At 48.1% G+C, this 27,267-nt stretch overlaps 1 protein-coding gene across 2 annotated transcripts in view; it reads left to right on the forward strand.

Moving 5' to 3' along the window:
• Window positions 1-24,741, forward strand: part of Rab22a (RAB22A, member RAS oncogene family) — a 58,965-nt gene extending 34,224 nt beyond the window's left edge. For both annotated transcript variants that reach the window (XM_021229758.2, XM_005074475.4), the window contains 5 exons: window positions 5,137-5,218; window positions 12,852-12,923; window positions 13,001-13,107; window positions 13,648-13,757; window positions 18,143-24,741. In XM_021229758.2, coding sequence (XP_021085417.1) covers window positions 5,137-5,218; window positions 12,852-12,923; window positions 13,001-13,107; window positions 13,648-13,757; window positions 18,143-18,240 — 469 coding nt within the window. In that variant the 3' untranslated portion in view covers window positions 18,241-24,741. The remainder of the gene's footprint in view (window positions 1-5,136; window positions 5,219-12,851; window positions 12,924-13,000; window positions 13,108-13,647; window positions 13,758-18,142) is intronic.
• The last annotated feature ends 2,526 nt before the right edge of the window (window positions 24,742-27,267 follow it).

Here is a 27,267-nt window from a genome sequence, read left to right on the forward strand (position 1 = left end):
GTCCACCTCTTCCCAAAAGCCTGCCCATCTTTGTCCAGGATCATTGCAGGGGGCTCTTAACCTTCCTTCCCTTGTTCCTCTTCTGTCATATTCCCTCTGCCCTATATCCGTTCCTTAAAAGATAAATATGTGCCTATGCTTGTGCTTACTTGAATTTATGTGTATCATGTCTGCAAACCTAGTGGAGTTCAGAAAATCCCCTGAAACTAGACTCAGAGATGGTTGGGAGCTGCCACAGAGGGGCTGGGAGCTGAACCCAGGTCCCCTGGAAGAGCAGCCAGTGCATCTCCCCAGTGCCTGCTCACTTGTGCCCTCTCTCTGAGGTCCATCGCCCACACCATGGTCCACCAAGGACGCTAGCTAGCTTTGCTTCTTCCTTCAGTCAGTGTGGCCAATCCCGCCTCTCATTTTCTAAAGCAGCATGTATGGTTGAGTTCAGATGGTGCACAGTAAGTGAAGTTAGTTCATGAACCCTGTAAGTATTTGACTTTATCAACATCATGCCAGACATGGTTCAGTTTAAAAAGCGGGAGTGGTTTGTGTCATTCAGCACTAGTGCAGAGAACAGAAAGACACCTCCATGGAGAGACACTAGCTCAGAGTGCTCTCGTCCCCAGCGGTCTCCTCCCTGCCCAAAGCCTTCTCTATGCCTTCCTTACACTATACCTACCAACCCTGGCTAACCCACCTCAGGCAGGGCTGCTGCTACTGTCTTCCTAGTTCTCTGCATTGGCTCCAGCTTGCTCTTAATGCCATCCTCAATCTTCGCCTCCTAACTTGTAGGAACAACTCCCTTTATCACGTGTTTGTCTCCTCCAGCTGCCATGACCTCTAGTCCTGGAGATCAGAGGTCCAAAATCAGCTTTCCCTAACTCTAAACTTAAGTGGTGTCCAAGCTGCTTCCTCCTAGAGGTTGAGGGGAACGTGTTTCCTTGCCTGTTGCAGCTTCAAGTGACTGCCTTGGCTGCCATCTTCAAGGCCGGTCACTGTACTCTCTCCTTCCATCTTCAAGTCACCTTTTCTGGCCCCGGCTGCTCATAGTTGCTTTTGTGAAGAGCCTTGTAATTATCCCCAGAACAACTACCAGCCCTTCCAGTTGAGTTTCTCAGAGGCAGTGATGCAGGCTAACTCCTTTTGTCTACTTGGGTTCATACAAGACTTTGGGAGCTCAAGGATTGGAAACAATAAGACAAGACAGCTAGGATCCTATTGACTGGCCTTGGATCCCAGCAGTCCTATTCATGGCCATGTCCCCTGACCAGAGATGATGCAGTTCACAATGCAGAGATGATGCAGCAGTTCACAATGCAGAGATGATGCAGCAGTTCACAATGCAGAAGCTCACAGTGCAACTAAACAGATTCACACATGAGCAAACAGGGAGAGGACACAAGAGCAGCCAACACTTAGCTGAAGCAGCTAGTTTTGTTGTTATTGTTGATTTTATTGCTTATGATGTGAAAAGGTTGTAAGTTCTTAGAAATTATAGGAAAGGATACATGACCAAGGTGAAGAAAATGAAGAATTGGTATCAGCCAAACATGACCCTAGAGAACAACCTTTTGTGTACCTGCTGCTGTGTGGGTGGCAGCTACAGTGTGGCTGGTTAGTCTTTATGCATGGCTAGACTCAGATGATGAGGTGGGAAAATTGTGAGCGATCTATCACTGTACAGTATATATAACATCACAGAATTTGCAGAAGTCTTAAGAGTACCTACCTTGGTCTCCCAAATGTTGAGATTACAAGCATGTATCACCATCTTAAAGGTAGATGTTCCCTCTGTTCAGCAAATTCACACTGAGCCTCAAATGTTCTTTGCATTGTCCTACACCTTCCCAAGACCTTTGGCGTCTCTGATAGAGGAACTGTGAAGGTCATCTGCCTTCATCTCTTCATGTCCGTTTTGGTGTGTGTGGTAGTGTGTCATCGGCACTTGTAACCTGAGATCCAGGGTGTTTAAGTTATGGCCTTTGTTTATTTGAAGATGAGCTGAGTTCTGGGGGTAACTACACCTTGTCAGCCCAGGAAGGGCTCCAAGTAGGGAGTCTGCAGAGATGGCACTGCACATCAGTGTCCAGGAGAGAGCTAAGTAAGCTGCTGAAGTTAGAGAAAAGAAGTTTTTAAAACACCTTGTAGCAAGTTTTTTCATTAGGAACACGTACTCTGCCCAAAGATCGTGACTACTTGATGTGCGTGAAAGTCATATTTTTAGAATGTCATGAAAAATGGAGAAGCATATGAAAGGCGTTCTAGCTTTAGGAAATAATGCTAGTAGGGATTTTAGATTAAAGAGGTAATAAGATCTGCCTAGGCAGACTGCAGAGAGACAGTTTAGTAGTGAAAAATAAGGTTCTCAGACAAGTAAATGGCAGGCTGGGAAATAGAAATGTATCCTTTGAATGGCAGGGAGCCAATGCCTGTTTTTCAAAACGCAAGACACTGAAGTTATCATACCCTCTGCGTCATTTAACTTGAACGTTAGAGGAGTGATCCTAGAGTTGAAGTGATGATGGCAGGAAATTGGAGTAAAGCCACCTAAAGATTAGGGTCCAATTTATGGATTTATTTCAGGGGCTGAGGTTTGGGTGTATATTAGATATAAAATGAAGAGCCAAACAACTCTACTACAAAATTGGATGCAAGTTAATAAAAGACAGGTGTAATCACATGGTGTTAAAGGTAGGCTTGGTGTCTGTGACTGACAACTCAAAAGTTGGGAACAATGTGGGGTTAGACACTGTATTATGTGATTAAGTGTCTCCGTTGTCTAGTTAGATCAATTTTGAAAAATGCTGTCCTCAACAGACAGCACTATAGCTTTGGCAAGAAATCATGGTTGAGTCTAGTAGGCAGCCTCTATCCTGGTGCTAGCCCAAAACCCAGAGGAGCGGCAATATCACTCCCCAGTATTGCTACTGCAGAAAGAAACCAAATCTGTATGTCAAGGATAAAGTGGTTGAAGAAAGTGGGGATTTCACTCTCACAGTGAGCTTGGGGCTGGAAAGAGACATCATAGGACTGAAAGGAGGAGAGGTGAAAGGCTGGGACCAGACTGGGGAGCTGAAGAAGCTCCCGGTTCAACCCATGAGTGAGCAAGAGACGCCATACAGTCCTATGGCTTCTTCCATAGTGAACTGCTTGACCCCTGTGGTGGGGGAGCACAGTGAGTGTCTGCCCCAGCCCCAGCTCTTGCGTGACCCCTGTGGCTAGTGCAGGGTTGGAGCTGCTGACTGTGGAAGGCAGGTGGGACCCTCAACAAGGCAGCCATGCCCAGCTGCACCACTTCCTTCTGCTGCGGCCTGGCCGAGCAGAGCACAGCCTTCTCTGACCGCTGCGTTTGTTTGAGTGACACTTCGTTCTTTCTGCTGTGCTGGCTGGGTGGTTGTGTGATGAACTGCCAAGTAGCCTGTGGGCAACCACAGTGGCTGTTAACTTCAGTTCCAGGACAGCAGAGAAGCTGCAGTGCCCCGCCACAGAAGAAGAGTTGTACGGGTGCTGGGGTTCATTCTTGTCAGACACTGCAGACCTCACTGCTGTGTCTGTGTCCTCTGGCTTCATTAAAGGAACTGGTTCAAGGTGCGCTGGACTTGGCGTGAATTCTGAGCTTAAGGAAACAACCCTTGATCTTGCATCTTCCTTCATAAGCTTCCTGTCCACCAAGGATGCAGCCTGGCCTGTGCGGCCTACAGTCTCCACGTATGTGTTCCCCTTGCTGCCAGGCCCATGTAGCACACAGTGCAGTTGCTCAGAGCTGAGCAGCAGGCAGTCTTTGAGGACTTATTGAAGAGTTTCAGCTGAGCATCCCTGAGCTGCCTTTGAACAGTAACACCTGTGTAGACATGTCTTCTCTCAGCACCTACAGTGACCAGGCCCTGCTTCTCTCTCGACTCACTTTCCAGCCTTAGCAGCCAGTTTGGGAGGCTGCCTGCTGGGCCATGAATTTGCATAAGGGTTTCTAAGAATTCTATTCTTCCAGAGGTCCTTCTAGTGCTCTCTCTGGAAGATTACCTCTAATCAAGGTTCTCACATGTCTGAGAGTGTCTAACCGTTGAGTTCATTGTCTAGATTGCAGTGATTGGGGTAGAGTTTAAGAGTACAGCTCAGGCCTGGCATGCTGACTCACACCTAAATCTCAGCACTCAGAAGCTAAGGCGTGATTGTGAATTCAGGGCTAGCCTAGGCTACAAAGGGAACTGCATCTTTAAAAAATGTGCAGCTTGACTCTTTACCCCAAAGGACTGTTTCTACGATCTTTGAACCAGAGTGGGAAGACAAAACCTCCACAGAAGACAGAAAACAGCATTGGAGCTATGCCTACAGCCCTGAGAGTGGCAGGCTTGTGCTGTGGCCTCTAGGCTCCTAAGAAACACACAGGCACTTGGCAGTTTTCACAGTCCTGCAAAATGGCTAGGCCCCCAAAAGACAGAAATCTGGTGTGACCATGGGCTGGGACGTGTTCCGTGACTGATGTCGAGCCTCGGCTGAGAAGCTTGTGATCACCCAGTACAGAGGTCTTGATTCAACTGTCTCAGAAGCCGTCCTTGCTCTCTCCTGTTTACCACCATAACTCTAAGCTCCAGTGTTGCCCTGGCTCTTACTTGGCTGTTTATGTGGCACATGGTTTGAGAACTGGCAGAGAAACCCGAAATGGCCTGAGGTGTTTTGACTACTGCACAGGTCCCTGAGCACATTGGTCCTTAGACAGCTTCCTCATGGGGCCAGCGAGTGGTTCCGCAGGTGAAAGTGCTTCTCTCCTGTAAGTGCATTCATTGGTGCACACGTGCGTGCACATGCACACACCAAACAGCCTCACAATAATAAAATAAGCCTATTTTAAAGGAAGTTTTCTCGTGACACCCACCTGTTTGAGCCATAGCACCTTGAGTTTTACAAAGGAGGCTTACCGTTTCTCGGTTCTTTGATGTGGAACTCAGACTTCCTCCTCTGCCAGGCACATGTGCCTAATTCTCTATTTGACAGAGACTGCAGCCAGTGTCTGAATACTCCAGAGGGGCGTGGTGAGGATGTGTGGGGAGCTGGGAGCCTGTGTGCAAATCAAAGTGGTGAGTCCAGCTGGGGCTGGACACGGGCGTTAAATAACTATGTTCTCATCACTTAGGTCTCTCTTTATAGGGCATCTTTCATGACCAAGACTGTCCAGTACCAAAATGAGCTACATAAATTCCTAATCTGGGATACAGCTGGACAAGAACGAGTAAGTCACTCTTTAATTTACTATGCTTTTCTGAGGCCCACATCAAATCACAGCCCCACTAAACTGTCAGTGTCCCTGTCATCTGCCGTCCCTCACTTGCACCAGACACACTCCCTTCCGTTTTCATGGGCCACCTTTTTCTTTTAAATTAGAGCCACACAGCCCACTGATGGAGAAAGTGCTAATGGGCACCGAGGGCGTTTTTATACTTTTGAATGTCTTAAAGTAAATGCTGACTAACAGGCCTGATAAAGTTCCTTGAGCAGAGGATGTGATTTGGGGCTCTGTCCTCTAATAAAGCTGTAAAAGAATTAGTGGTAGAAAGGCAGAATTAAGCACAGCTCATTTATAGCCGCCTTTTAAAGGCTAAAGAGGGAACTTTACAGCATATAAACTTTAGGTTTAAGTGGACAGATTAGCTAATGCAGTGCCTGGCGACAGGCTCTTAAATGCCTGTCAGAGAGCCTGTCCACAGCACAGTAGGGTGGGGACTGGGGTGGGGGCGGGGTAGCGGAAACAGAAGCGCACCCTTGGTCTCCTTCCATTCTGGGCACTAAGTCTAATTTCCCTGGTGAGGTGCCTGCTGCAATAGTCACCCCATTTTTCAGCTGCAGTTTAATTTTGTTTTCAAATCATTCTATGCAAACAGAGCACCTGACAGACGCATGACACTGTGCTAAGCTCTTCAAGTTCCCGCAGACACAATCAGGAAAAAGGGTTTGTCATCACACTCGTATCTAAAACCACATAGGCACTGTGTGTGGCATAGAATGTAACAAGAATCAGGCCACACAGACAGAGGAGCACTGGCTTGGGTCCCAGTCGGAGGCACGGCACACTTTAGCAGAGGCCACGCCTCAGCCTTGCCCTGGCTGCCTTTAGCTATAATGCTGTGCGTCACTTACAGGAGCTGCCACGCTTCTGTGCTGGTGGAGTCAGGACGGCGGTGCCCTTCATAACCGTCGCTCTTCCCCATCCTGCAGAAGCGCTGCTTCCCAGAGTCCTACTAGGTGTGTCTGCACACTGCGCTGGGACTGTGCTGCTGTGTTAGCCAAGCACATGGACTTTCCCAGAAGTGATAGATGTGCCCTCCTATTGGGTCCCAGGTCTCACCTACCCACTCAGATTTGTGTGATGCTCACATGCTGCTAGGCAGGCTCCATTATCATGGTGACTTTTATACCATGAAAGTGGAGTGACCCACTCTACTCAGGTGGTCACAGGGGCCTGAGGGCTGTGACGGTCTGCTCTGCCTGACTTTTACTTGCCCACTTCCCATTGGTTCTTTGGCAGATAGTGCCGCTCTGTGGTTCAATCTGGCTTTCCTCACCTGAAGTGCCATCTTGTAGCCCCGAGCAGGGCAGGAGATGCTGAAAGGCCAGGCCAGGGACAGGGCGCTTGACAAGGAGACCCTGCAGCAGGAACAGAATCAGGAGAGGAATACTCTGCATGGCCAGTCATTGTGCAGAAGGACATACCCAGGGCTCTAGATTTCAGGGTTCATTCAAGGATTTGCCCATTCGTCCAGGGCTAGATCTTACAAGCCCTGTATGGTTGCCCTAGCTGGGCTCCGCTCCACCTCTTCCTGCCAGTCTGTCTGCTCTGGGGCAGGGGACGTGTGTGCTTCTCCAGTGTACAACACAGCTCCAGATTCTCTTCTGTTCCCATCTCTGGCCCATTCACTGCCCAGCCTTTGGAGCCTACCTCTGCTGCCCGTGAGGAGCTGACCTAGCCACGCTGGTTGCTTCTTACACTCAGATCTGGACTCTTCTTGCATTCTTCTGACAGTTGGCCATTCAGGTCTTCAACTCTCCACTCTGCTGGCTTCAGCTGCCTTCACTGTCACTCAAGTTTTCTGCAGCCTTTTGATGGCTCTCCCTGTTTCCCCTCCCTCCAGTCCTGATGCATGTCACTACTCAGAGAACCCAGACACTGTGGGGAACATTGATCAGACACTGCTGTCTTCGTGCCGGCCCCTCCTCGCCTCTGTCTGTGTTCTGAGGACCCGTGCAGCCCCTGTGTCCTGCTCCGCTCCTCTCGCTGCATGCAGGCCTCCATGTAGGTCCTTATGCATGCCTGCCATCAGGCTTCACGTGCACCGCTCTTCTCATCGTCACATGTCTCCTCTGTCACTGAAGGCATCTTACCAGCTTTTAGCCTCAGGCTAAATGTCATTCCTCGGAGTTTTCCCTTCCTCCCCTTACCTGAGCAGGGTCTGTGGTTCATTCTCTTTCGTTGTCAGTGTTCATCTTCAAGACACTCATCACAAGCTGTAATGTCTGCTCGTCTGTCTGCCTTTATTGACGGCTTCTTCCATCAAGATGTAACTGTCAAGATCTGGGCCTGCAGTGTCTTGCTTATTGCTGTAGTCTCAGTGCTGACACAATACCCAAAGGCAAAGTAATGCCCAGGGTTAGTTGGGTGGCAGCAAATGAACTCTATCCTGGACAGTCTTTGCTTGCCCTCAGTCATGGAATTGTCGCCTATTTTCTTACTTTTATCTTCCATTTAGACTGTGACCTCTTTGAGAGACAGGGGCTGCCCTGGTGTGTGCTCCAGCCCTTGGCACCTGGCATTGGTGTTAGTGCTTCCGTCGGCTGGTTGGTAGCCACCTTCTGACAGATGGGGACAGACTTCTGTGCCTGCTGTGGGCAGTGCGTGACTCCAGAGATAGGTTTCTGGTGTTAGCGTGTGTGTTGCTTAGCTTCCTGTAGGATTGAGATTCGTGGTGGGGACCCACGACCATTGCAGAATGAAGAGGCTTTTTGATGAACTGAACAAGCGTCCTCCCCGCTTGACCCTCACATCTGTGGCCAAATATAGTTCTGACAAGTTTCCAACAATGGCAAAGTGATTTCACTAAGTTGATGAAAGCACATAAGAATTGAATGGTATGCGAGTCCTTGGCTGGGGGGCTTCTTACAGTAAAACGAAAAGTGCTGAGAAGACAGTGTTTGTATAGCACAGGGTTAAGCAGCACCTAGGAAAACAGCCTGGAGCCCTCAGATGGTTTTTTTTTTTAAAGCAAATGTCTCTGTGAGGCCTACGAGAGTCCACTTTGAAATGAAAGGTCCCATGTTGTGCTCTTGTACATTTCCAGCAGAAGCAGCTCCCCAGGCTATCTCCTCACTGACTCAGACTTCTCTAAAAATCAGCTCCTGCTGTAAAAATAAGCCTGAGGGTTTTCAAATGCCAGATTAAATGAAACTTGTTTTCATGATTAAATTTGTTCTCTTAAGACTGGGCATTTGTGAGTCCTTTGTCCACTGTTTACAATTTGAGTGAGCTCATTTTGTTACCATTTGTCCCACTTGCCCTTCACTAAGACTTCTGGGATGTGCCAAGGCGGCTCAGTGTGCACACAGATGGCTACTGTGAATGTATATCATAAGTGCACCATAAATGCAGGGCAGCACCCCAGCGCTGCCTAACAACGTGACAGTCTAGACGGCGTCTCAGCCACACCTCTAACAGCCATATTTCCAACCCTTGTTTTCCTGTGCTTGTTCTGGCTTCCTGTTCCTCAGTGGTCAGAACAGCGTAAGGCACAGTTCTCACAGTATTCACATAAGCAGTTGTTGTTAGTGCTTCGATTGGGACAAGGATAGTTTAGGAGCATCCAGAACTGGGATTGGAGACCATGGGCCATGTTGAACCAGCCATCTACTGTTGTAAATAAAGTTTTATTGGAACACAGGCACGCTTATCTCTTCATTTTGTCTGTGCTTTTACTCCACAGTAATCCTGGTCCAAAAATGGAATAATACTGTGACACAAATTACAGGGTCACAGATCTAAAGCTATTTCTTGTCTAGTCCTCAACAGGGAAAGTTTGTGCTGTCCCCTGATCCAGAGCCAGATTTGGGGTAAAGATGCAATGACATCTTTGGACTCTTACTTATCTGTGTCCATCTTCTTTCTTCACCAAAACAGTATGGGAGACTTCAGAATGTCCAGCCCGACTGGTAAATGTTGGATAAGACTTTACAAAGTAGCTTTTTGAAAGTGCGGCCAAACAAACCAGTGACCAAGGCTGAAGCAGCATAGCACGGGCATCGTCTAGGCCTCACAGGCATGCCCAGTTAACTCCCAAGAGTGTAGCCTGGAGTAACAAGGAGTCCAGCAGAAAATGCCTTTTTAAGATTGTGATAGCGAAAAGATGTTGTCTGAGAGTACTAGAACACTGGGCAAAAGGAGTGAGCCCTGGAAAGATGCGTCCCAGAGAGGAGGGCCCTAAGCCTAAGCCTAAGCCCAGAGAGGAGGGCTCTAAGCTTAACCCTAACCCCAACCCCAGAGAGAAGGGCCCTAACCCTGTTTAGAAGCCCCCTCAAGCCTAAGCAAATGTGCAGAGGGGACATAGCAAAACCCAGCAGCAAGCAGCAGGAGGAAAAGGCTCATCAGAGAGACTTACTCAGAAGAGAGACAGTGTCCAGGGTTTCAGATCCAGCCCACATAGAGTCATCCTAACAGTGCACAACATCAGTGTGAAGATGATTTCAACATGGCAGTGCAGTGCAGGAGACATGGCCAGTGTGCCATCCTAATTGTCACGTGTGTGGAGACACAAGGAGGCTGGCCGGCCCTGTGACAACCATCTACAGCAAGAGTTGAAAGTGTGCCCTTAAGTGTATCTAAAGGCTCCAAGAGTGGCAGACTGACTGCGGGTGGGAGAACTTGATGAGGGACATGATGGAAAGCCAGTGTCACAAAGAAATGTTGGCTGGGTGGACAATAGAACAGATCACTTGGGGACCAAGGGAGGAGAGGCCAGGAAAGTCAGCAGCTGAATAAAGTAGAGCCTGGCACCCAGGAGAACGAAACGGGATGGGGTGCAGGTTAAAGGCCCCAATTCTGTAATTGATGGCTGAACTCTTACTCTCCAATCTCAAGAGCTTCAGCAAACCTGTAAGTGCAACAAGGACCCTAGTCAAACTGCCAGAGTGAAGATACAGAGAAAGCGCTCAAAAGGCCAGGGATATGTCGTATGCCAGAGAGCAGTGTGAGTGGGGGTCTGCTTCTCCCAGAAGCAGTGCAGGCCGCTGATAGACAAAACCTTTAGCATGCTGTGGGCATACAAACAAGTCAGTCTGCCAAGATCGTCTTCCAGATACAAAATCAAAGTAGTCTTAGAGAAAGTGAGAGCAGAGCGTTCAGCAGTGGCAGCCAGAGTGGCCCCTCAGAGCCCACAGAAGGAAATAATGAGCACTGCAGGTGCTGGAGGGCAGAGAGCACCGCTCTTCTTCTCAGCTGCAGGCACCAGCTGCTGTGTGCAGCGATAGTGTGTGCATCTGACACTGAGAGCAGCACCCAAAGAGAGGGGAGTAAACAGCGTTAGACTCAATGCAGGGTTCTACAGGCAAGGGTAGATGTCTTATAGGAGGCGTACATTTAAATTAGAAGTGGATTAGAAAAAACTTATATTGTAGTTGCAAGAACGACCACCTAATAAGTAATGCAGAAAAGTACCGCTAAAAGGCTAAGAGGTGGGGGCGGGGCCTGGACACACTAAGCCTAGCGTTTGGTCCCCAGCACTGCATAGGCCAGGAGCAGTGCCTCATGTCTATAATCCCTTCCTCAGGAAACTGAGGGAAGTATCAGCAGTTAGGGTCATCCTTGGCTACATGAATTTGAGACCACCAAGGATACTAAAACTTAGTCACTGTGGAGAAAGGAAGGAAGGAAGGAAGAGCAGGTATTTTTTAAAATTTGAACAAATTTGCAACAAAGCCCTAGACCTGTGTCCAAACACAGCATATGTTCTTAGCTGTAAAAGGACCAAGGCCAGGCTGAGGTGAAAGAACTGCCATGTGACAAACCTCAGCTGTGGTGCTTAAAGAAACATGCACACCTATGCACAAAGGAGAGAAAATGAGAGGCTGGAAAAGGGATATTCTATGTGGATTATAAGCAGAAAGGAAAAAGCCACCACTACTGTGGTTATAGTTCCTCTGCAGATGGACCTGAGGGCAAGGGTTACCAAGGTTACAGGCCTCAGGGATCATCTGTGTTGACAGAGACTTTGTCTTTGTGATGAGCATTTGCATGGGGATTTACATTTGTCAGCTTACACATTGTAGACTTGCAGTCTGCTTTTCTTGGTGTGACTTTCCCATCACAAAACTGTAGAGAAAGCGGTGACCCTCTAAAGGATGTTGCCATCACAAATACATCCATAATGGAGGCAGCTAGGGCCATGATCCTAGTTCCCTCCGCCTGCATTCACTGTCTCGGTCTCTTTTACTGGTAAGTCAGTTCAGCAGTTTAAATGGGGGGGGTGCAAAGAGGACTGAAACCAGCCAGGCTGTGGCTCTTGGTTATCCTCTAGTGCCTGAGGTCCCTAGCAGCCATGACACCTTCCCTCATGGGATTACAGTTCTAATGTCGCTACTTTATCAGAAGGACGGTCACAGGCATGCTGAAAGTATGTATACCATGGGAATAATGCCTCCAGCCAACCATCACAAAGGGAGCAGGATACAATACAGGAATGTTGCGGCCCTCTCAGGGACCAGGCACAAGACAAAGGCATGATACTTGATAGGGGAAAGCCACACTAGAACATTTGCTCAAGACCCAGATTTGAGTGAGGAAAGAGCTTCACATTTTTAATCCCACTCTTCTCCAAAGAAATGGCCTGCTGAATTGATAGTCCTCTCTCCAAGTCCCTCTCTTATGGGTGGCGTGAGGAGGCACAAACCGTGCTTACTGTGTGACGTTGTGGGAATGACGTGAGCCCTGTGCATGCCGATGTCAGAACAGCAAGTTGCAAACTCATTCAGGTAGTGACTTTAGTGTGCATTCATGTCCAGAACTGTTTACAGCAGTGGCTTTTGTTTGTTTTAATTCTTCTATTTTTACATCTCAGCTGCAGACCTCCCCATCCTCTCCTCCCAACCCCCTCCCAGCCCTTACCCCCGACCCCACTCCAACCCCCTAACCCCTTCCTCTTCCGTCTCCATCCAGGAAAGGGCAGGTCTCCCATGGTATCAATAGCAAGTTGCAGTAAGACTAAGCACCTCCCCATGTATTAAGGATGGGCAAGGTGACCCAGTAGGGGAAGTAGGATCCTAAAAGCCAGCAAAGAGTTGAGAGTCAGCTCCTGTTCCCACTGTTAGGGGCCCCACAAGAGGACCAAGCTACACAACTGTGACATGTGCAGAGGGACTAAGTCAGTCCCATCAGGCTCCACGATTGCCCATTCAGTCTCTGCGAGCCCCTGTGATCCTGGGTTAGTTAATTGTATGAACCTTCCCATAGTGTCCTTGACCCTTTTGACTACAGTTAGCAGAGTTTTTGTCTCCTTAGTTTGGGAAGCCCCGTTCATAGGACTATGAGCAAATGAATTTAGGAATCAGAATGTTGCGTTCAATTACAAAGCTTTCTTGGCTGAAACAACTGTTTATAGCCCCATATTCCATTCCTATAAAGCTGTTTTCTAGACTGTCTGACGCGACATTCCAGTACTACCTCGGCTGTTAGTAGTCACAGGTTCATTTGCTGTGAACCATTGTGTCATCTTGTGTGGCTTCAGAGAAAGATTACCTTTTGTGCAGGGATAATGGACTTCACAGTCTGCTAAGAGGGCATCCTTAACTGGCTGTCCCAGTTTCATCCCTTCTTCTCCCCTCTGCAGTTTCGTGCGTTGGCACCGATGTACTATCGAGGGTCAGCAGCAGCCATCATCGTTTATGATATCACAAAAGAAGTAAGACTTTATTCATTTCTTCTTGGCCATTATTGTCCGTTGCTCAGGCCTCCAGCTACTCTCCTTTTGTGTTGCAGGAGACGTTTTCAACGCTGAAGAACTGGGTGAGAGAGCTGCGACAGCACGGCCCCCCTAGCATTGTTGTCGCCATTGCAGGGAACAAGTGTGATCTTACTGACGTCAGGTGAGCTATTAGTCAAGAGATTCCTATGCCGATGACATGTCCTTCTCTAATGAGCCAGACCCATGGTAAGAGGCTAGCTTTTATTTTATCTCTGACATTGAAAAATTTCTTGTGTTACGTGGTTGGCCCTAAAGTTTCAAGCTAAAATGAAGACTAAAAGCATTTGGAGTTAATTATATTACATGTAGACAGGCGTGTAATTTACTCAAACATTGTTGGTATCACACATGACATTATCTGAGATCATTGCCTCTCAGGCTGCTATGTCACAGAGTAACTGAATACAAAAAGTGCATCTTATTGACAGTTTCAGGGTACCACATCTGATTCTCAGAGCAAGGACCTTGTTTTGTTTTGTTTTGAGAGGGGTTGTTTGTTTAGTATAGAGATTGGAGAAAATCTTGTCAGGAAGGTCGTATAATGAGAAAGTCTGTCTGGACTCATGCCACAACTGATCCAGATACTGTTGTGTTGTGTAGGGTGGGGTGAGGGGAAGATCTCAAGGGACAGAACCTCTGATTAGCAATTGTTGCCTTCCAGAGAAGTCATGGAGAGAGATGCTAAGGACTACGCCGATTCCATTCATGCCATCTTTGTAGAGACCAGCGCAAAAAATGCGATAAACATAAATGAACTCTTTATAGAAATTAGTAAGTATCTGCAACTCTGGGGTTTCCTCTGTTAAGGGCAAATGCAAATAGTTTTCTTTCTGAGGCTGTGTGCACCCACAAAAGGAGATTTGAGCCATTGAGGGCAGCCAGTGTCTCTGTCGCAGTGGGGTTTCTGGAGAGGTGTTGCTTAGTAGTGAGCACCTTCCCAGAAAGAACGTCTCTCAGTGTCCAAGCTGCCTTCTGCTCTCCTGACCGTGCCTCAGTTATTCCTGCAAGGCCATCAGAAGCGAACACAAGAGTCTGAAAGGATGGCTTAGCGGGGAACGTACATTGCTCTCTCAGAGGACCTACCTCGTGCTCACAACCACCTTTACCTCCAGCTCCAGGGAGACCCAGCGCTGGTGCATGCGGCCACCCTTGTGTGCACGTGCCTTTACACAGACACTCATGCACAGGGCAAAATACTCCAGATTTCTAGAGGAAAAAGAACAGAGCAGCTCAAGGGAATTGAAGTGTGCGTGTGGTCTGTCTGTAAGAAAGCCCCAGAACTCAGTCCTTGGCAAGGAAGGTCAGGCCTCTCCCCTTCTCTTCCTTCAGAGTGCCTGCCTGCGTGTTGATGGTGGTGAGAGAAGCTGCTCTGTGCCTTTGGGATTCTCTGCAGATTGCTTCTGTGCTTATTCATTTCATTCACATTCATCAAAATATTTATTGGGAACTGTTGCAGACTCAAGGGACCCAGCCTAAAGAAGATAGACACAGCCCTTGCTCCCCTGGAGTGTATGTTCCATTGAGCAAGTCAGGCAGTGAACTCCAGATGAATAGGATCATTTCGCACAATAATAAGAGATAGGAAGAAAGCAATGGCATAGATGTCAGCATGTGTGCAGAGCATCCAGGAAAGCCCCTCTGGGGAAGAGAGTTGGAAGCAGAGGCCTGATGAAGGCCTTGCTGAGGCAGTGGGATGACTGCTTTTACAGAGCACATCTGGCTCCCAAATGGAGGGAGCAGCTACCCAAGCACTGTGTGTTTACCCACTAACTGCCCTTAGGGTGAAAGCCACAGTAGCTGCAAGCTAGAAGAACTCTTGGCCTGAGTGAAGGTGAGAATCATGAATGGCAGGGACCACCAGAGTCAGTCGGGACTGCCCCAAGGAGCCTAAGTGCAGGCCCCGAGGGCTGGACCAATAGCAGCAGTCAGGTCATGCTGGTGTCTAGAGATTAGGCATGCTTTGTTCTTTGTGTTTCCTTTTCGAGGCAGGGTCTCAGAGTCTCACTCTGTAACTCAGGCTTGAACTCACAGCAGTCCCTGCCTCAGTCTCCAAAGTGCTAGACTTTACAGAGTCCACACATCTAGTCCTGTGATAGCTTAGATGGCCCAGGGATCTGGATTTTTATGTATGTGCTCTGTTGTTTTAATTTGAGCACTAATTTAAACCTTTTCAGAGCCGTTGGCAGCATCACAGCCAGTGGTCTGCCACTGGCTCCCTGAGGCGTTTCTCCTCATTTCAGGATAGGGACATGGCGCTCATCACTATTAGGTAGACAGGTTCAGTGGGTCACATGTTGAAATGATTCTTGTTTTTGTTGTGGCTTCTTTTTATATACTGTAACAGTTTTAAAAATAAACAGGTAGTGAACTTTATAACCAGCAAATTCTTACACCAAAACTTACACAAGCAGGATGTAGCCCTGTGGTAGTCTTCCCTGACATGTTCAAGGCCTTGGGTTCAGTTGCCAGCACTGCAAAGAGAAAGAGACAGAGACATATTGCACACTCGCAACCAGACAGAGACAGGGGTCATCCTTAGTTTTTTCTCAGTGAGTTTTGTCAGGTAACTTGTGCCTAGCACAGGGGTTTGGGTTGAAGCATAATGTACATATAGGAAAGGTCAGTTTTAGAAGCACGCAAAGGGAATGGCTTGGCAATCAGAGAAGCACAGCTGCTCCCACTCCAAGGGTGACCCAGCCTGATAACTGAAGGAACTCCGCTTGTGAACCAGGCTGGCCTTGAACTCACGGAGATCCGCCTGCCCTTGTGTCTCACGTGCTGGGATCAAAGGCGCGCGCCAGCGCTTTATTGCTACATTTCCTCCATTGCCGCCCACTGTCCCCAGCTTCTGTAGCCTGCCTGGCCTCACACCCCCTGTGACTGAGGATGAAGATGAGGGCGACTCTGATGGCCTCCTTACTCTCCCTCCTGACTCCTAGAGTGTACCCACACCGCCATGCCTGTTTGTTTGGTGCTGAGAATTGAACCCAGTTCTTCACGTGTGCTAGGCAGTCTCTCCCAGCTACATTGTCATACCTATTTACCCTTCTGTGTCCAGCTTCCATTCTGCATCACGTGTCCAAATTGTCCATCCCATACAGCTGCAAAAGATGCATTCATGAGGCTAGTATATATGTTAGTGTCAGAACTCAAGGTTGGGAAAGGAAGAAATAGGGACTGTTGACAGTATAATTGTACCTTCTGTTGTTGACAGACATTGGGCAGTTGTTTCTAACTTAGGGCAATTGCAGGCTGCTCTGTTGAACATCCTATGTCCTCTAGGGAACATCTGGATGCATTTTTGCTCAGTATCTCAGTGCCCAAGAGAAAAATTGCTGGGTCATTAGGTTTGCATGTGTTCACTGTGACTTTACTGCCAAACAGTTTGCAAAGTGACAGTTGTGCCAGCTGCCGCCCTCAGCAGTGGTGTACAAGATTTCTTCCCATCAGTCTGTGGGAGAGGCAGGTCCTGCATCTCCATGTCTGCCTTGAAGCAGAGTGCCTGTCCGCTTGTGGATTTCTACCTGGACAGTAGCTGGTGTCCTCTTCTTCAGAGCCCTTTATCTCTTGCCTGACTTCTGCTGAGTCACCCTCCCTCTTCCTGACGACTGTACTTTACTCTGGACCTCAGTCCCTGCTTGACTATGTGTGCTAAAATACCTGCCCCTTGGCCTTCTGAATCAGTCCCTCAATGAACTGAGCTTCCTAGCCTTATCCGAATTCACTTTGTCCTTATTTTCCTTTGTGGTCAGCGCAGTTCCTGCTTACGAAACCATTGGCCATGCCCAGACCATCAAGCTGTCTCCTGCTTTCTTCTAAAACACTTTTCTCACATTTGAGAATCTTTTGTCACATTTCACGGTTACCTCTGTGGTACCAGCTATATTTCAGTTTCCCTTTATTGAGAGAACCATATTGACAAGAACCTTCGAGATGCTTAACTACATTTGTGATTTATTCACAGCAGTGTCGCAACACATTTGGAAAGTTGTAGAGCACTTTCTGTCCATGTAGAAGTCATACTGTGCACTGTCTGCACAGGTTAACAGCGGGCATCCCTCAAGACTTTGCAGCCACACCCAGAGGGTTGCCAGGGATTTTCGGTCAGTCTTGCTGATGTCACATGTCCCTGTGCTGTAATTCCTTCCCTCTTTAAACAGACAGACATACAGAAAGCCTTTCTCTAAAACCTGGCGCTGCATGTTGCTGGTGTCCTGGTGCTTTGTGGCACATGAGGGTTGGAATAGCACAGAAGGAGAGGGCAGGAAAGCCTTTGTACAAGCAGCAGCCTTGAGCCATAACAGCCAGGTGGGTGGACGGTGATTGAAGAGCAGTAAAGTGAAGCCTGTCCCTCCCCTGCGTTGTCGCTGGAGATAAAATGCCACAGCCTCTTCAGAGAGCAGCTTGGCAGCATCTGTCAAAAGTTAAACTGCAGTAAGTGGTGGCTGGGAACTTGGTGCGTGTCAGACAAATGCCCCGGGTGGAGCCATGCCCTGGCTCCTGGCCTCCCGTTCTTTACCCCACACAGTTAGTGCTCACAGCTCTCGAGTACCGAGGGTTGGTGCCCCCAGCCGAGGAATGCTTAGTTGGGGAGACAGTGCACACGCTCAGCTATTCAGAGCGGCAGCAGCCCACCCTGTACTGTAAGGGACCATCCTGAGCGGCAGAGGACCTGGGAACAGTCTGGGAGTATCCACATGCCTGTGATGGCCCCTGCCGTGTGACATGGCACCAAACATGTTGGTCATTTTGGGGTTTTGTTTTTTGTTTTCCCCCAAATGTGCATGTGTCTGCTGACTCGAGAGAAAATCTTTTTAGTCTGTTTTTTTGTATTTAGAAGGTTTGCTAAATACTGTTTGGTATCCTTATTTGGGTCCTGGAATAGAAATGTATTAGTTCAAGAACTGGTGACATCTGAAAGACTGGCGACTTCTGGTGCCATGGCAATATTGTGCTCTTCACTGTGGCAAGTGTGCTTTGGGTTAATGTTAGGTGATGCTGGTCAGAGTGAACAGACATACTCTGTCCCTGTCATCTTGGTCATCTTCCTTGTCTTACCGCAATGAAACTGTCATGCTGCATTGCCAAAATTGTGTCTGAGAAGGAACCGATTAGGAAATCAAAGCTGTGCTTCCTCTCCTCTCCCTTTGGTGCAGGCCGAAGAATTCCATCCACAGATGCCAACCCGCCGTCTGGCGGCAAGGGCTTCAAACTCCGAAGACAGCCGTCGGAGCCAAAGCGAAGCTGCTGCTGACGACGACCCAGGTGGTCCTGGGTGTTGGAGGAGGGCCAGTCCCTGCCACTGGCGGCTGCCTCGTGCCCTGGAGTCTTCTCCATGCAACAAGGACTCAGGGACTGGCTGTTGCTTCTCTTGGAAGGCTTCAGCAGGGTTTCCTCTGCAGACTTCTGTCGTAGACTCTGCCGGGAAAAGGGACCACATCATTGGCTGTTGACCTAGGATGGAGTTGCTGGTACTTTCGTAATCAGGATGCCATGTGTCATTTGTGAAGGGGATGAGCACTTTTGTAGATCTTAAGGGAAAAGCCTGTGGAGATGGACATCTCCTCGGTCCTTGTCTCTAGTGTCAGCGTTGTGTCCTTTAAGATGTGGAAAGTGATCTCAAGTGGAGGGATGGGTGGCCCTGGGACGGTCTCCACCATCTCTAAAGCACTTTCATGCACAGTGAATTAACACCGTGGTGGCAGTGGCCTGGCTCACTTCTGACCCTGAATGTGTCACCCACACTTTAGTTTTGTCATTACCTTTCTAAATAAGCTCTCGTGGTTCAGGTGATGGTGTAGAGACGCTACCGGTGTGTCTAAATTCATGAGGGGCAGTGGTTTGAAAAGAAGAGGGAAAGACAAAGGAAATGATTTTAAGTTTTTTGGCCCAGGTATTTTGATGGGGGAGAAAAATGTGCGCTGCCTAGCATATGTAAATTTGTAGTCTATATTTATGAGACCATTGCTTAAAAATTATAAATTATGTAAATACATTAGTAACTTCTGAGTTCCGTTTAGTTCTCCATTTAGCTGTGTGCTGGTCCCCAGGAGGTGTTGAAGCGCATTCACCTTGTGCAGAAGCATGGAGCGCTGAGCTCACGTGGTAATAAAGACATATGCCCTGACGAGCCTGACCAGTCCTTCCTAGCCTGGGGCAAGTGGGAGCCTGGCCTGTCCATCAGTCACTCACCTGGCCCTGGCAGTAGTGAGCTCAGACCCACTGTGTTGAGCGTTTCGCTTGCTGGCAGTCGGCTCACCTCTCCTCCTTTGTTTCCTCCTGCCTCTGTTAGTGCTCTGCACTCTTCCCTCAGGAACCTAATGAGGTTCTTAATATAACCTAAAAATAAAGCCCCCAAGTGAAACTGCTGGAAATTTGTTCCTGGCCTAATTTGGCACCCTTCCAGCCCGCGTATTGTAACGGAAGGAAATTTACAAGATTAAATAGGAAATGAAACAGCTTGAATTTCAAGCCAAATTGTGTTTTCAGAGCTATCCTTAACTGAAGAGTCAAAACTTTTCAAAACAGTTGTTACTACTTTATGCCCCTCCCCTACGTGCTTAGAATGGAGAGGTTTTAAGGGAAGGGCAGCCCCGATGACACAGCCCTGAGCAAGGCCTTGTAAGTACCTCAGGTGTTCACCCTGACTGACGTCAGACTTGCTGCGCCTTGTATGGACCCCGTCACCTCATCCTGAGCCTGCTGCACAGCGTTAGATTTGCACACATGAGAAAACCCAGCGATTTCCCAAGGCTGGGCTCCTTGCACCCACGGTGGCTTGATGTGACGTGACATACACCTGCAGGAAGGCAGGGATCCCGCCTGGCGTGTCTCCAGCATTCCCATGCCAGACCTCTGTCTCCAGGACAAAACACACAAAGCTGCTTGGCTCCTGTGGAGTAGGCGGCCCCCGTGAGACCCTTTCTGTCTCATTCACCAAAAGATGGTATACATTCATGACCTGAACAGCCCGGTAAATTGTGGAAGTTGTGGCATAGTCAATGGCCACTCTCCTCTCCTCTGTGGCGCATGGCAGCTTCCCTAGCTAATCCCCTCTTGTGCCTGTCACATGTAGGGAACGACTCTGGCCAGAGCTGCATGTGTTGCCAGTAGGATGAGCAGCATGAGCCCTGTGTTCCTGTCTTTCATGCCCTCTCTGTCACCAGTCTGTCCAGGAAATGAACGGGGCTGCCCTGCCTGTCGTATCATGGGCTGCTTCATGATACCAGACTCCAGCCAGGCCCACACCTGTGTTCATGAGCACAGGGAGAGAGCTCCATGCATGCTCTTCTTATAAAAAGCATATTAATATGTAGTCAGACACAGTGCTTTATCTTGACCACGTTTTAGATTAAACAGGAGTCTAACACACATTTCTTGCTCTCCTGGTTATTTCTTAAGAGAAATAGCCAGACTCCAAAGGCATTAAGACCTAGCCCTTCCTTAAAAATCTGTGGTTCCCTATGATGCAGGGCCATTTTTAAAAACTTTGAAGACTGAACAGAAGGGGAAAGATCTTTAATTAACTGCCAGTGTGTATTGATTTCTTTCAGAGAAATTGAAATAAGCTCCTTGCAGGTGTCCAATCCTAGGAACCACTGGTGTCTCGATCTCCTCTTTTTCATAAGTGTTTTTCTGATTCTGTGATAACTAATTAACTATCATTTGGTGATTAAAAGAACATAAAGTGAGAGTCTGATTAAGTGTCCTTCACTGTAAACTCTGTGAGAAGTGATTGGAGAGAAACACCTACTGCAAGCCCTTCTGGTTCCCAGTGAAATGCCACTGCCTGCTTGTCAGCCCCAGCCAGGACAAGCACTGTGCATGGCAGCTGAGAGACTTCTTCCTTAAAAATAGCCTGGGCCCTCGCTCCCCGTTCACGAAGTGCCCGCCTCTTGTCATTGTGCTCCTGTTCTTGAACGCCTACCCAGGTCAGAGGATCGAGATCTTCTTATGAGGGACATGGCCACTTGAAGAGGCCAGTGTCCTTGTTGAGAGTCTCTGGATTTTTAAATGCATGACATATGAGAGGCGGAGGTGGCAGTGACCTACATTTAGTTTTAGAATGTGTCTGTGAGTCTTACATGTGCTCCTTGTCTCCAGGAGGAGAGTGGGTTTGGGGGCTTTCTAAATGTCTCAAGAGACACAGCTGAGGGTGTCCTGTCACCTGGCACCCAAGAGGCTCCCAAGCCAGAGGGCCTGCTGCTGTGTTTCAGAGGTGTCATGCTCGGATGAGGGGTTCAGTGTGGGGTACCCTGCAAAGCTGATGGGGTTCAGCTCGGTATTCCTCACTCACCCTTCCGGAACCCACAGAGACTGTGCCACAGAAGCCCTCATACTGTGATCTCTGTACCTGGCCCCTGGACACCCATATGTCCGCAAGACCCTCCAGGGGTCAGGAGACAGTCTTCCCCGGGGACAGGTAACTGGGAACCCCGAGCTCTGCCCTCACCTCAGACCATGCTTCAGAGCATGGCAGCCGCATGGGCGGCTTGTACCAGGCTCTTCAGGCTGGTGCTGATGAGTGCAGGATGACGGTGGGGAGCTAGCTCTGGAACCCTTGCAAGTCCTGATCGGTGGGGAGCTCGCTCTGGAACCCTTGCAAGTCCTGATTGGTGGGGAGCTAGCTCTGGAACCCTTGCAAGTCCTGATTGGTGGGTAGCTAGCTCTGGAACCCTTGTAAGTCCTGATTGGTGGGGAGCTCGCTCTGGAACCCTTGCAAGTCCTGATCGAAATTGGTTTTGAAACGGACGAGCAGCACAACTTCTGTTAACTGTTTGATTTCATCAGTTTTTTAAGGAAGAAATGGGATCTACCTTCAAGGCTCAAGCTGTTAACTGTGCCTCCCCTCGGGGGTGGAGCTTCAGTGATAAAAGGTGATGGTTTAAGATAGCCCATGAGTGATTTTTTTTAAGTTGGGTCGGTGAGATCTCTGTAAAGGCGCTTGCTGCCAAGGCTGGTGCCACAAGTTGTCCTCTCTTCTCCACTGGTCCTCGTGCGTATGCATACACACACACACACACTCACACACACACACCAATAAATGTCATAATTTAAAATATTCTCAGCAGCCAATTATCTAGGAGATAAGCAGAACGCTGCAATTTCAGAAAAGGAGGGTCAGGTAGGATTTAGCCTGAGACTCAGAAGAATGACCTCAGTGAATTTCCTGTGACGGCAGAGAGGCTTGTCTCGACTTCCAGGAATAGAAAACCAGGCAATTCGATTATCTGATTTGCGAGAAATGTTAATGGAATTCCAGGGCATTTGTCCTGTTTTATGTGCAAATGAAACTCTAAAAAATATTAGAAGGGTATTGCCCTTCTCGGGAGCCTTCCTTCTGCATCTCAGAAGGTGATGAGTGAGGGGCCTGCACAGATGAAGTTCATTAGGCATGCTGAGAAGGGTAAATGAACAGAGCTTGGAATCGCCGTATTTCTTAGCTCGTCCTTCAGGGTACTCAGAGCACGGAGGGGTGATTTACTCTCTGGAGCTAGGACTCCACCACATAGATCAAGTTTAATCTGATGGTCTGTCCCATCAGAAATAACTAATATCTGTGTTCTTTCCTCTCAGACGGCAATCAATCAGAGGTGTGCTAGATTATTTTTGGCTTCAAAACAAAAGGATTCAGAAGTTTACTAAAGAAAAAAAAGATCTCAGACCTTCCATCGATTCCTTTCATTATGTTGAACATTTTAGATAGCAAGATTAGAATATATAAATAGTAGATGATGAGATTAAAACCATAATGTCTAAAAAACTTGGAGAAAAAATGTTTTAATTTGCTATTGAGTTCGTTTTCTGGTGCCCGGTGCCTCATCAAAATGTTGCATAATTACAACAAGCAAAAACCCGAGTAGGTCTCCACAGACAGGACTTGAGTGCCAAGCTCTGTCTGCCAATTAATGGAGAGTCCTAAGACAGTAATGACTTTTTAGGAGCCTCCTCTAATTGACAGTTTTCTAGCGTGGGTCTTAATGTCCTCCTTAATCGCACAGTAGAAACAGCCTGCTGGTTTCCTCATGCCACTTCTTGATTCAGGAACTTTTCAGAGTTGCGAGGCAGGTTGTATACTGCAGTCCATTGGAGGAACCATCTTTACACAGAGCTTACATTGTCTAGGAGTCCCCAAGGCAGCTACCGCCCAGCCGTGTGCTCTACAAAGCACACACTCCATGAAGCAGGGTTTCAGTCACTTGCTCAGCCAGGCTGGAGTCTACCCCATGCTCACCGGCTCCAGACCCTACCCACAATACTGTTTGTGTTGAAAACTAAACTTTGCATTGTTTGACCTTCATCAACACTTGGCATTTATACTTTTTTCCCTATATTTTTTATTTAACTTTTTACGCATGTCACTTTCAGTTCCCTCTCCCTCCCCTCCTCTCCCACCCCCACTCCATCCCCCCCTCTACTACCCAGGGAGGGCAAGGGCCTCCATGAGAGATTTCCAGAGTCCGTTACATCATCCTGGGAATGGCCCAGGTTCTTCCTCATGTGTCCAGGCTGAGAGAGCATCCCTCCACGTGGCATGGGCTCCCAGAGTCCCTCTATTGGCATTTATTCTTAAATTATCCTTTTTACCCCTTGAGGAAGCTTGGAAGTGAGGCTGGAACTTTTTTCCTCCCATCCCTGTTTGAAATTACTACATGGTGCCTGAAACTTTCTCAATTGGACCACGCCCATGATATCAGAGGGACCAGTCAGATTGGTGGGGGAGGATGAGTGACAGCTGGGTATCAGAGCACCTGATCGTGGCTCTATTTTTAGACCATTTGTTGTGTTCTGTAGACAAAGCCTTATTGCCCTGGGAAGGATTTTTTTTTTAACGTCCAACTCAGTCTTTCCATCATTTTACATCATGAGTGACTCACACCATCATCAATCACAGCTCTGACCTTCAGAAATTACGGCCTGCCTTCTGTATGATTGACAACAAATTCTTGCCTTACTCTCATTTTCTGTGGGCTCTCCCTCAGTCACCCTGCCCCAGCCACCTCAGCACACATGACATGCCCTTCCCTGTGGAGTAAAGAGCCCCCGGGACTCCCAGAAGGGCAGCATGAAACCCGCAAGGCAAGCACAACTGACTGACAGAATGTGACCTGTCACAGGTGATAGGATGGTGGGCCGACATACCAGACCTCCACGAAGTTTGGAGGAGAGCACCTGTTAAAGAGTTTAAAGTCCAAACCCTAGACAGAAAAGAAAACTGAAGCCCTTGTACCAGCAGTCCTTTGAGAGAGTGCCATCCCTTGTCAAGACCCAGCACAAGGAGTAAGTGCCCTGTGCCTTGTTTTAATAGCCTCTGTATGAAAAGCGAGTTGTTCCTGCTTTTCCCAAGCCTGGTAACACTCTCAACAGCCTGCACTGGAAGCCATAGCTTCACAACGCTGTACTGCCTGGTTACCTGGAACACAATACTGGAACAAGGGTTTGCCAAGCCTGTATGGATGCTTGATGACCGTTTTTGCAGTCTGACCTTGGGCTGGACCTAAGTCTGTAAACTCTATGGTATCTGTTTTGTTTATAAATGCTGGAAAAAGAAAGCACCTTTTGCTTTTTGTTGTAAGATTTTTCTTTGGTGTGCTTCTGTTTGCAGGTGGTAAATCTGGCACACTTTGGGACAGTGTTTCTTCAACTCAACTTCCATTGTATGCTTTTATAGAGTATGGCATGCTCCATCACTATTAAACTGGTGTCAAGAGAGGTGTAAACATTTTGTCAATAAAATGCTATGTTTACAGATGCATGATTCAGACTCTGCAGTACTCATTACAATTCTTTTATTTTGGTCAAGATAGACTCTTCAGGTTTTGCCCAAACATGAATTCGGCTCTGCCAAGTACTGTGATCTCCGGTTATACATACCACACCTACCGCCCTTCACACCGTTCTAGCCACATATTCCAAAGATACTTCAAACAGGTTGGGTGTGTAGAGCTCCAAAAGATCAGGGCAAGGGTTGTGTCTAGTGAAAGGTTGGTGTATCTGTAAGCGTTTTGTTGGGATGGGTCAGGACAGGATGGAACAGGAGTGGGTCAGGTATTCTGGCACTCGGGAGTCACAGAATACTCAGTGTTACACAGCTCAGGTGGAAAGGTATCCTGGAGCTCGGGAGCCAAGGATACTGAGTGTTACACAGCTCAGGTAGAAAGGTATCCTGGAGCTCGGGAGCCAAGGACCACCACAGGTTGCAGTAAGCTTGGCAGCTTACAGCCTTGCCTCAGAGAAAGGCTTCTCCAGTGTATCAGCTCCGCTCCAGCAGGACAGGGTCTTCCAGCTGGGGATGTTCGCCTAGTGTAGCAGTTTTGCTCCGCAGGAGGTTTCTCGGGCGAAGTTGCTACAGTTCAGCTCTGCTCCTGGAGAGCCGAGCGGAGAGCAGGGAGCCGGGAGCAGAGTGTAACAACTCTGCTTTGCCAAGGAAGGTTTCCAGGGCAAGTGTTACAGCGCTGCTCGCTCTGCTCTGCTCTGCTCTGCCCAGGGTCGCCTCTGCTCGCTCTGCTCTGCTCTGCCCTGCCCAGGGTCGCCTTTGCTCTGTCGCAGCCGCAAAAGAAGATCTTCACCTGAAGCTCATCCAAAGGTGTTTATTGGAAGACAGCTGGACCAGCCAAGCTGAACATACACAGGGTTTATATAGGGATTGGGGAAGTTTTTCCAGAGTAGAGATTGGTCCGATTTCAGTGCTGAGCTCAGATTGGCTAGAGCTCTGCTCCGGGATTGGTTACTTTTTTACACAGGATTAGGGTCAGATTTGGCTCTGGTTTCAGGGCCAAAGTGTGTTTCTTTCTCTGGTCCTTTTTAGCCTTTTGGCTCCAATTTTAGGGCCAGGGTACATTTCTTTCACTGACTCTGATTCCAGGGACAAAGTGTGTTCCTTTGGCACTGGTTTTAGGGTCAGGGTACATTTCTTTGGTTGTGGTTGCAGGGCCAAAGTGTGTTTCTTTGGCTCTGCTCAGGGTGTGTTTCTTTGACTGGTCCCTTTTCCCTACAGTATCTGTGTGGTGTCTACTGAAGGTTGGTACATCTGGTGTCTGGCAGAAAGCTGGTGTATCTGTGGTGTCTGGTATTATGTTGTATCGCGTGGTATCTGATGGAAATTTGGAGTATCTGTCTTGGCAAATGGAAGGTTGGTGTGCCTTTGGTTTAGGTAGATGGTTGTATCTACGGCAGTATGTTGATGTATCTTTGTGGTGTCTGGTGGAAAGGATGGTGTATCTGTGTTGTCAGGAAGTGTATTGGTGTATATGTGTGGTGTCTGGTAGATCTTCAGTGTATCTGTGATATCAGAAGGTTGGTGTTTCTGTCATGTCAAATGGAAGGTTGGTGTATCTGTGGTGTTGATTGAAGGTTGGTGTGTCTGTGGGGTCTTTGGTGGTGTCTGATGGAAGGTGGGTGTGTCTGTGTAGGTGTGGGTAAGTTGGAGATCTGTGGTATCTGTCATGTCTCAGTGTGTTGGTGTGTCTGTGGTGACTTGTGAAGACTTATGTATCTGTGATGTCTTGTACTATATTGGTGCATCTGCAGTGTCGGGTGACAGGTTGGTGTGTCTGGATCATCGTTAAAGGTACGTCTCTAGTGGTATTTGGTAGCAGTTGGTATATTTGTGTAGTGTCTGGTTGGTATGAGTGTACCTGGTGTCTGTTAAAAAGTTGGTGTAACTGTGTGTTGTCAGGTGCAAGGTTAGTGTATCTGTGATGTGTTATGGATGATTGGTGTATCTGGTTTCTGGTATTGTGTTGCTTTATCTATGTGTTGTCAGGTGCAAGTTTGGCGTATCGGTGGGGTCTGGTGGAAGGTTGGGGTATATGTGGTATGTTGTGGAAGATTGGTGCATCTGTGGTGTCTGGTAGTGTGTTAATGTATCTGTTTAATATCAACTTTGTGTGTCTTTGTAGTGTCTGATAGTATGTTGGTGTTACCATGTGGTTTCTGGTGGAAAGTTGGGGTATAAGTCTGGTGTAAGGTTATTTTATCCGTGTGGTGACTGGTGGAAAGCTGATGGTGTATCTGTGGTTTCTGATAGTATGTTGTTGTATGTGTTCTGTATGGGACTGTGTTGGTGTATCTCTGGTAGAAGGTAGATGTAACTGTTTGATGTCTGCTAGAAAGGCTGGTGAATTTGTGGTGTCTGGTTGAAGGTTTGTGTACCTGTGTGGTGTCTGCTAGTATGATGGTGTATCTGTGGTGTCTGGTTGAAGGTTTGTGTACCTGTGTGGTGTCTGCTAGTATGATGGTGTATCTGTGGTGTCTGGTTGAAGGTTTTGTACCTGTGTGG

Source organism: Mesocricetus auratus, unplaced genomic scaffold (genome assembly GCF_017639785.1).
Source record: "Mesocricetus auratus isolate SY011 unplaced genomic scaffold, BCM_Maur_2.0 Super-Scaffold_100028, whole genome shotgun sequence".
Lineage (NCBI taxonomy): Eukaryota > Metazoa > Chordata > Mammalia > Rodentia > Cricetidae > Mesocricetus > Mesocricetus auratus.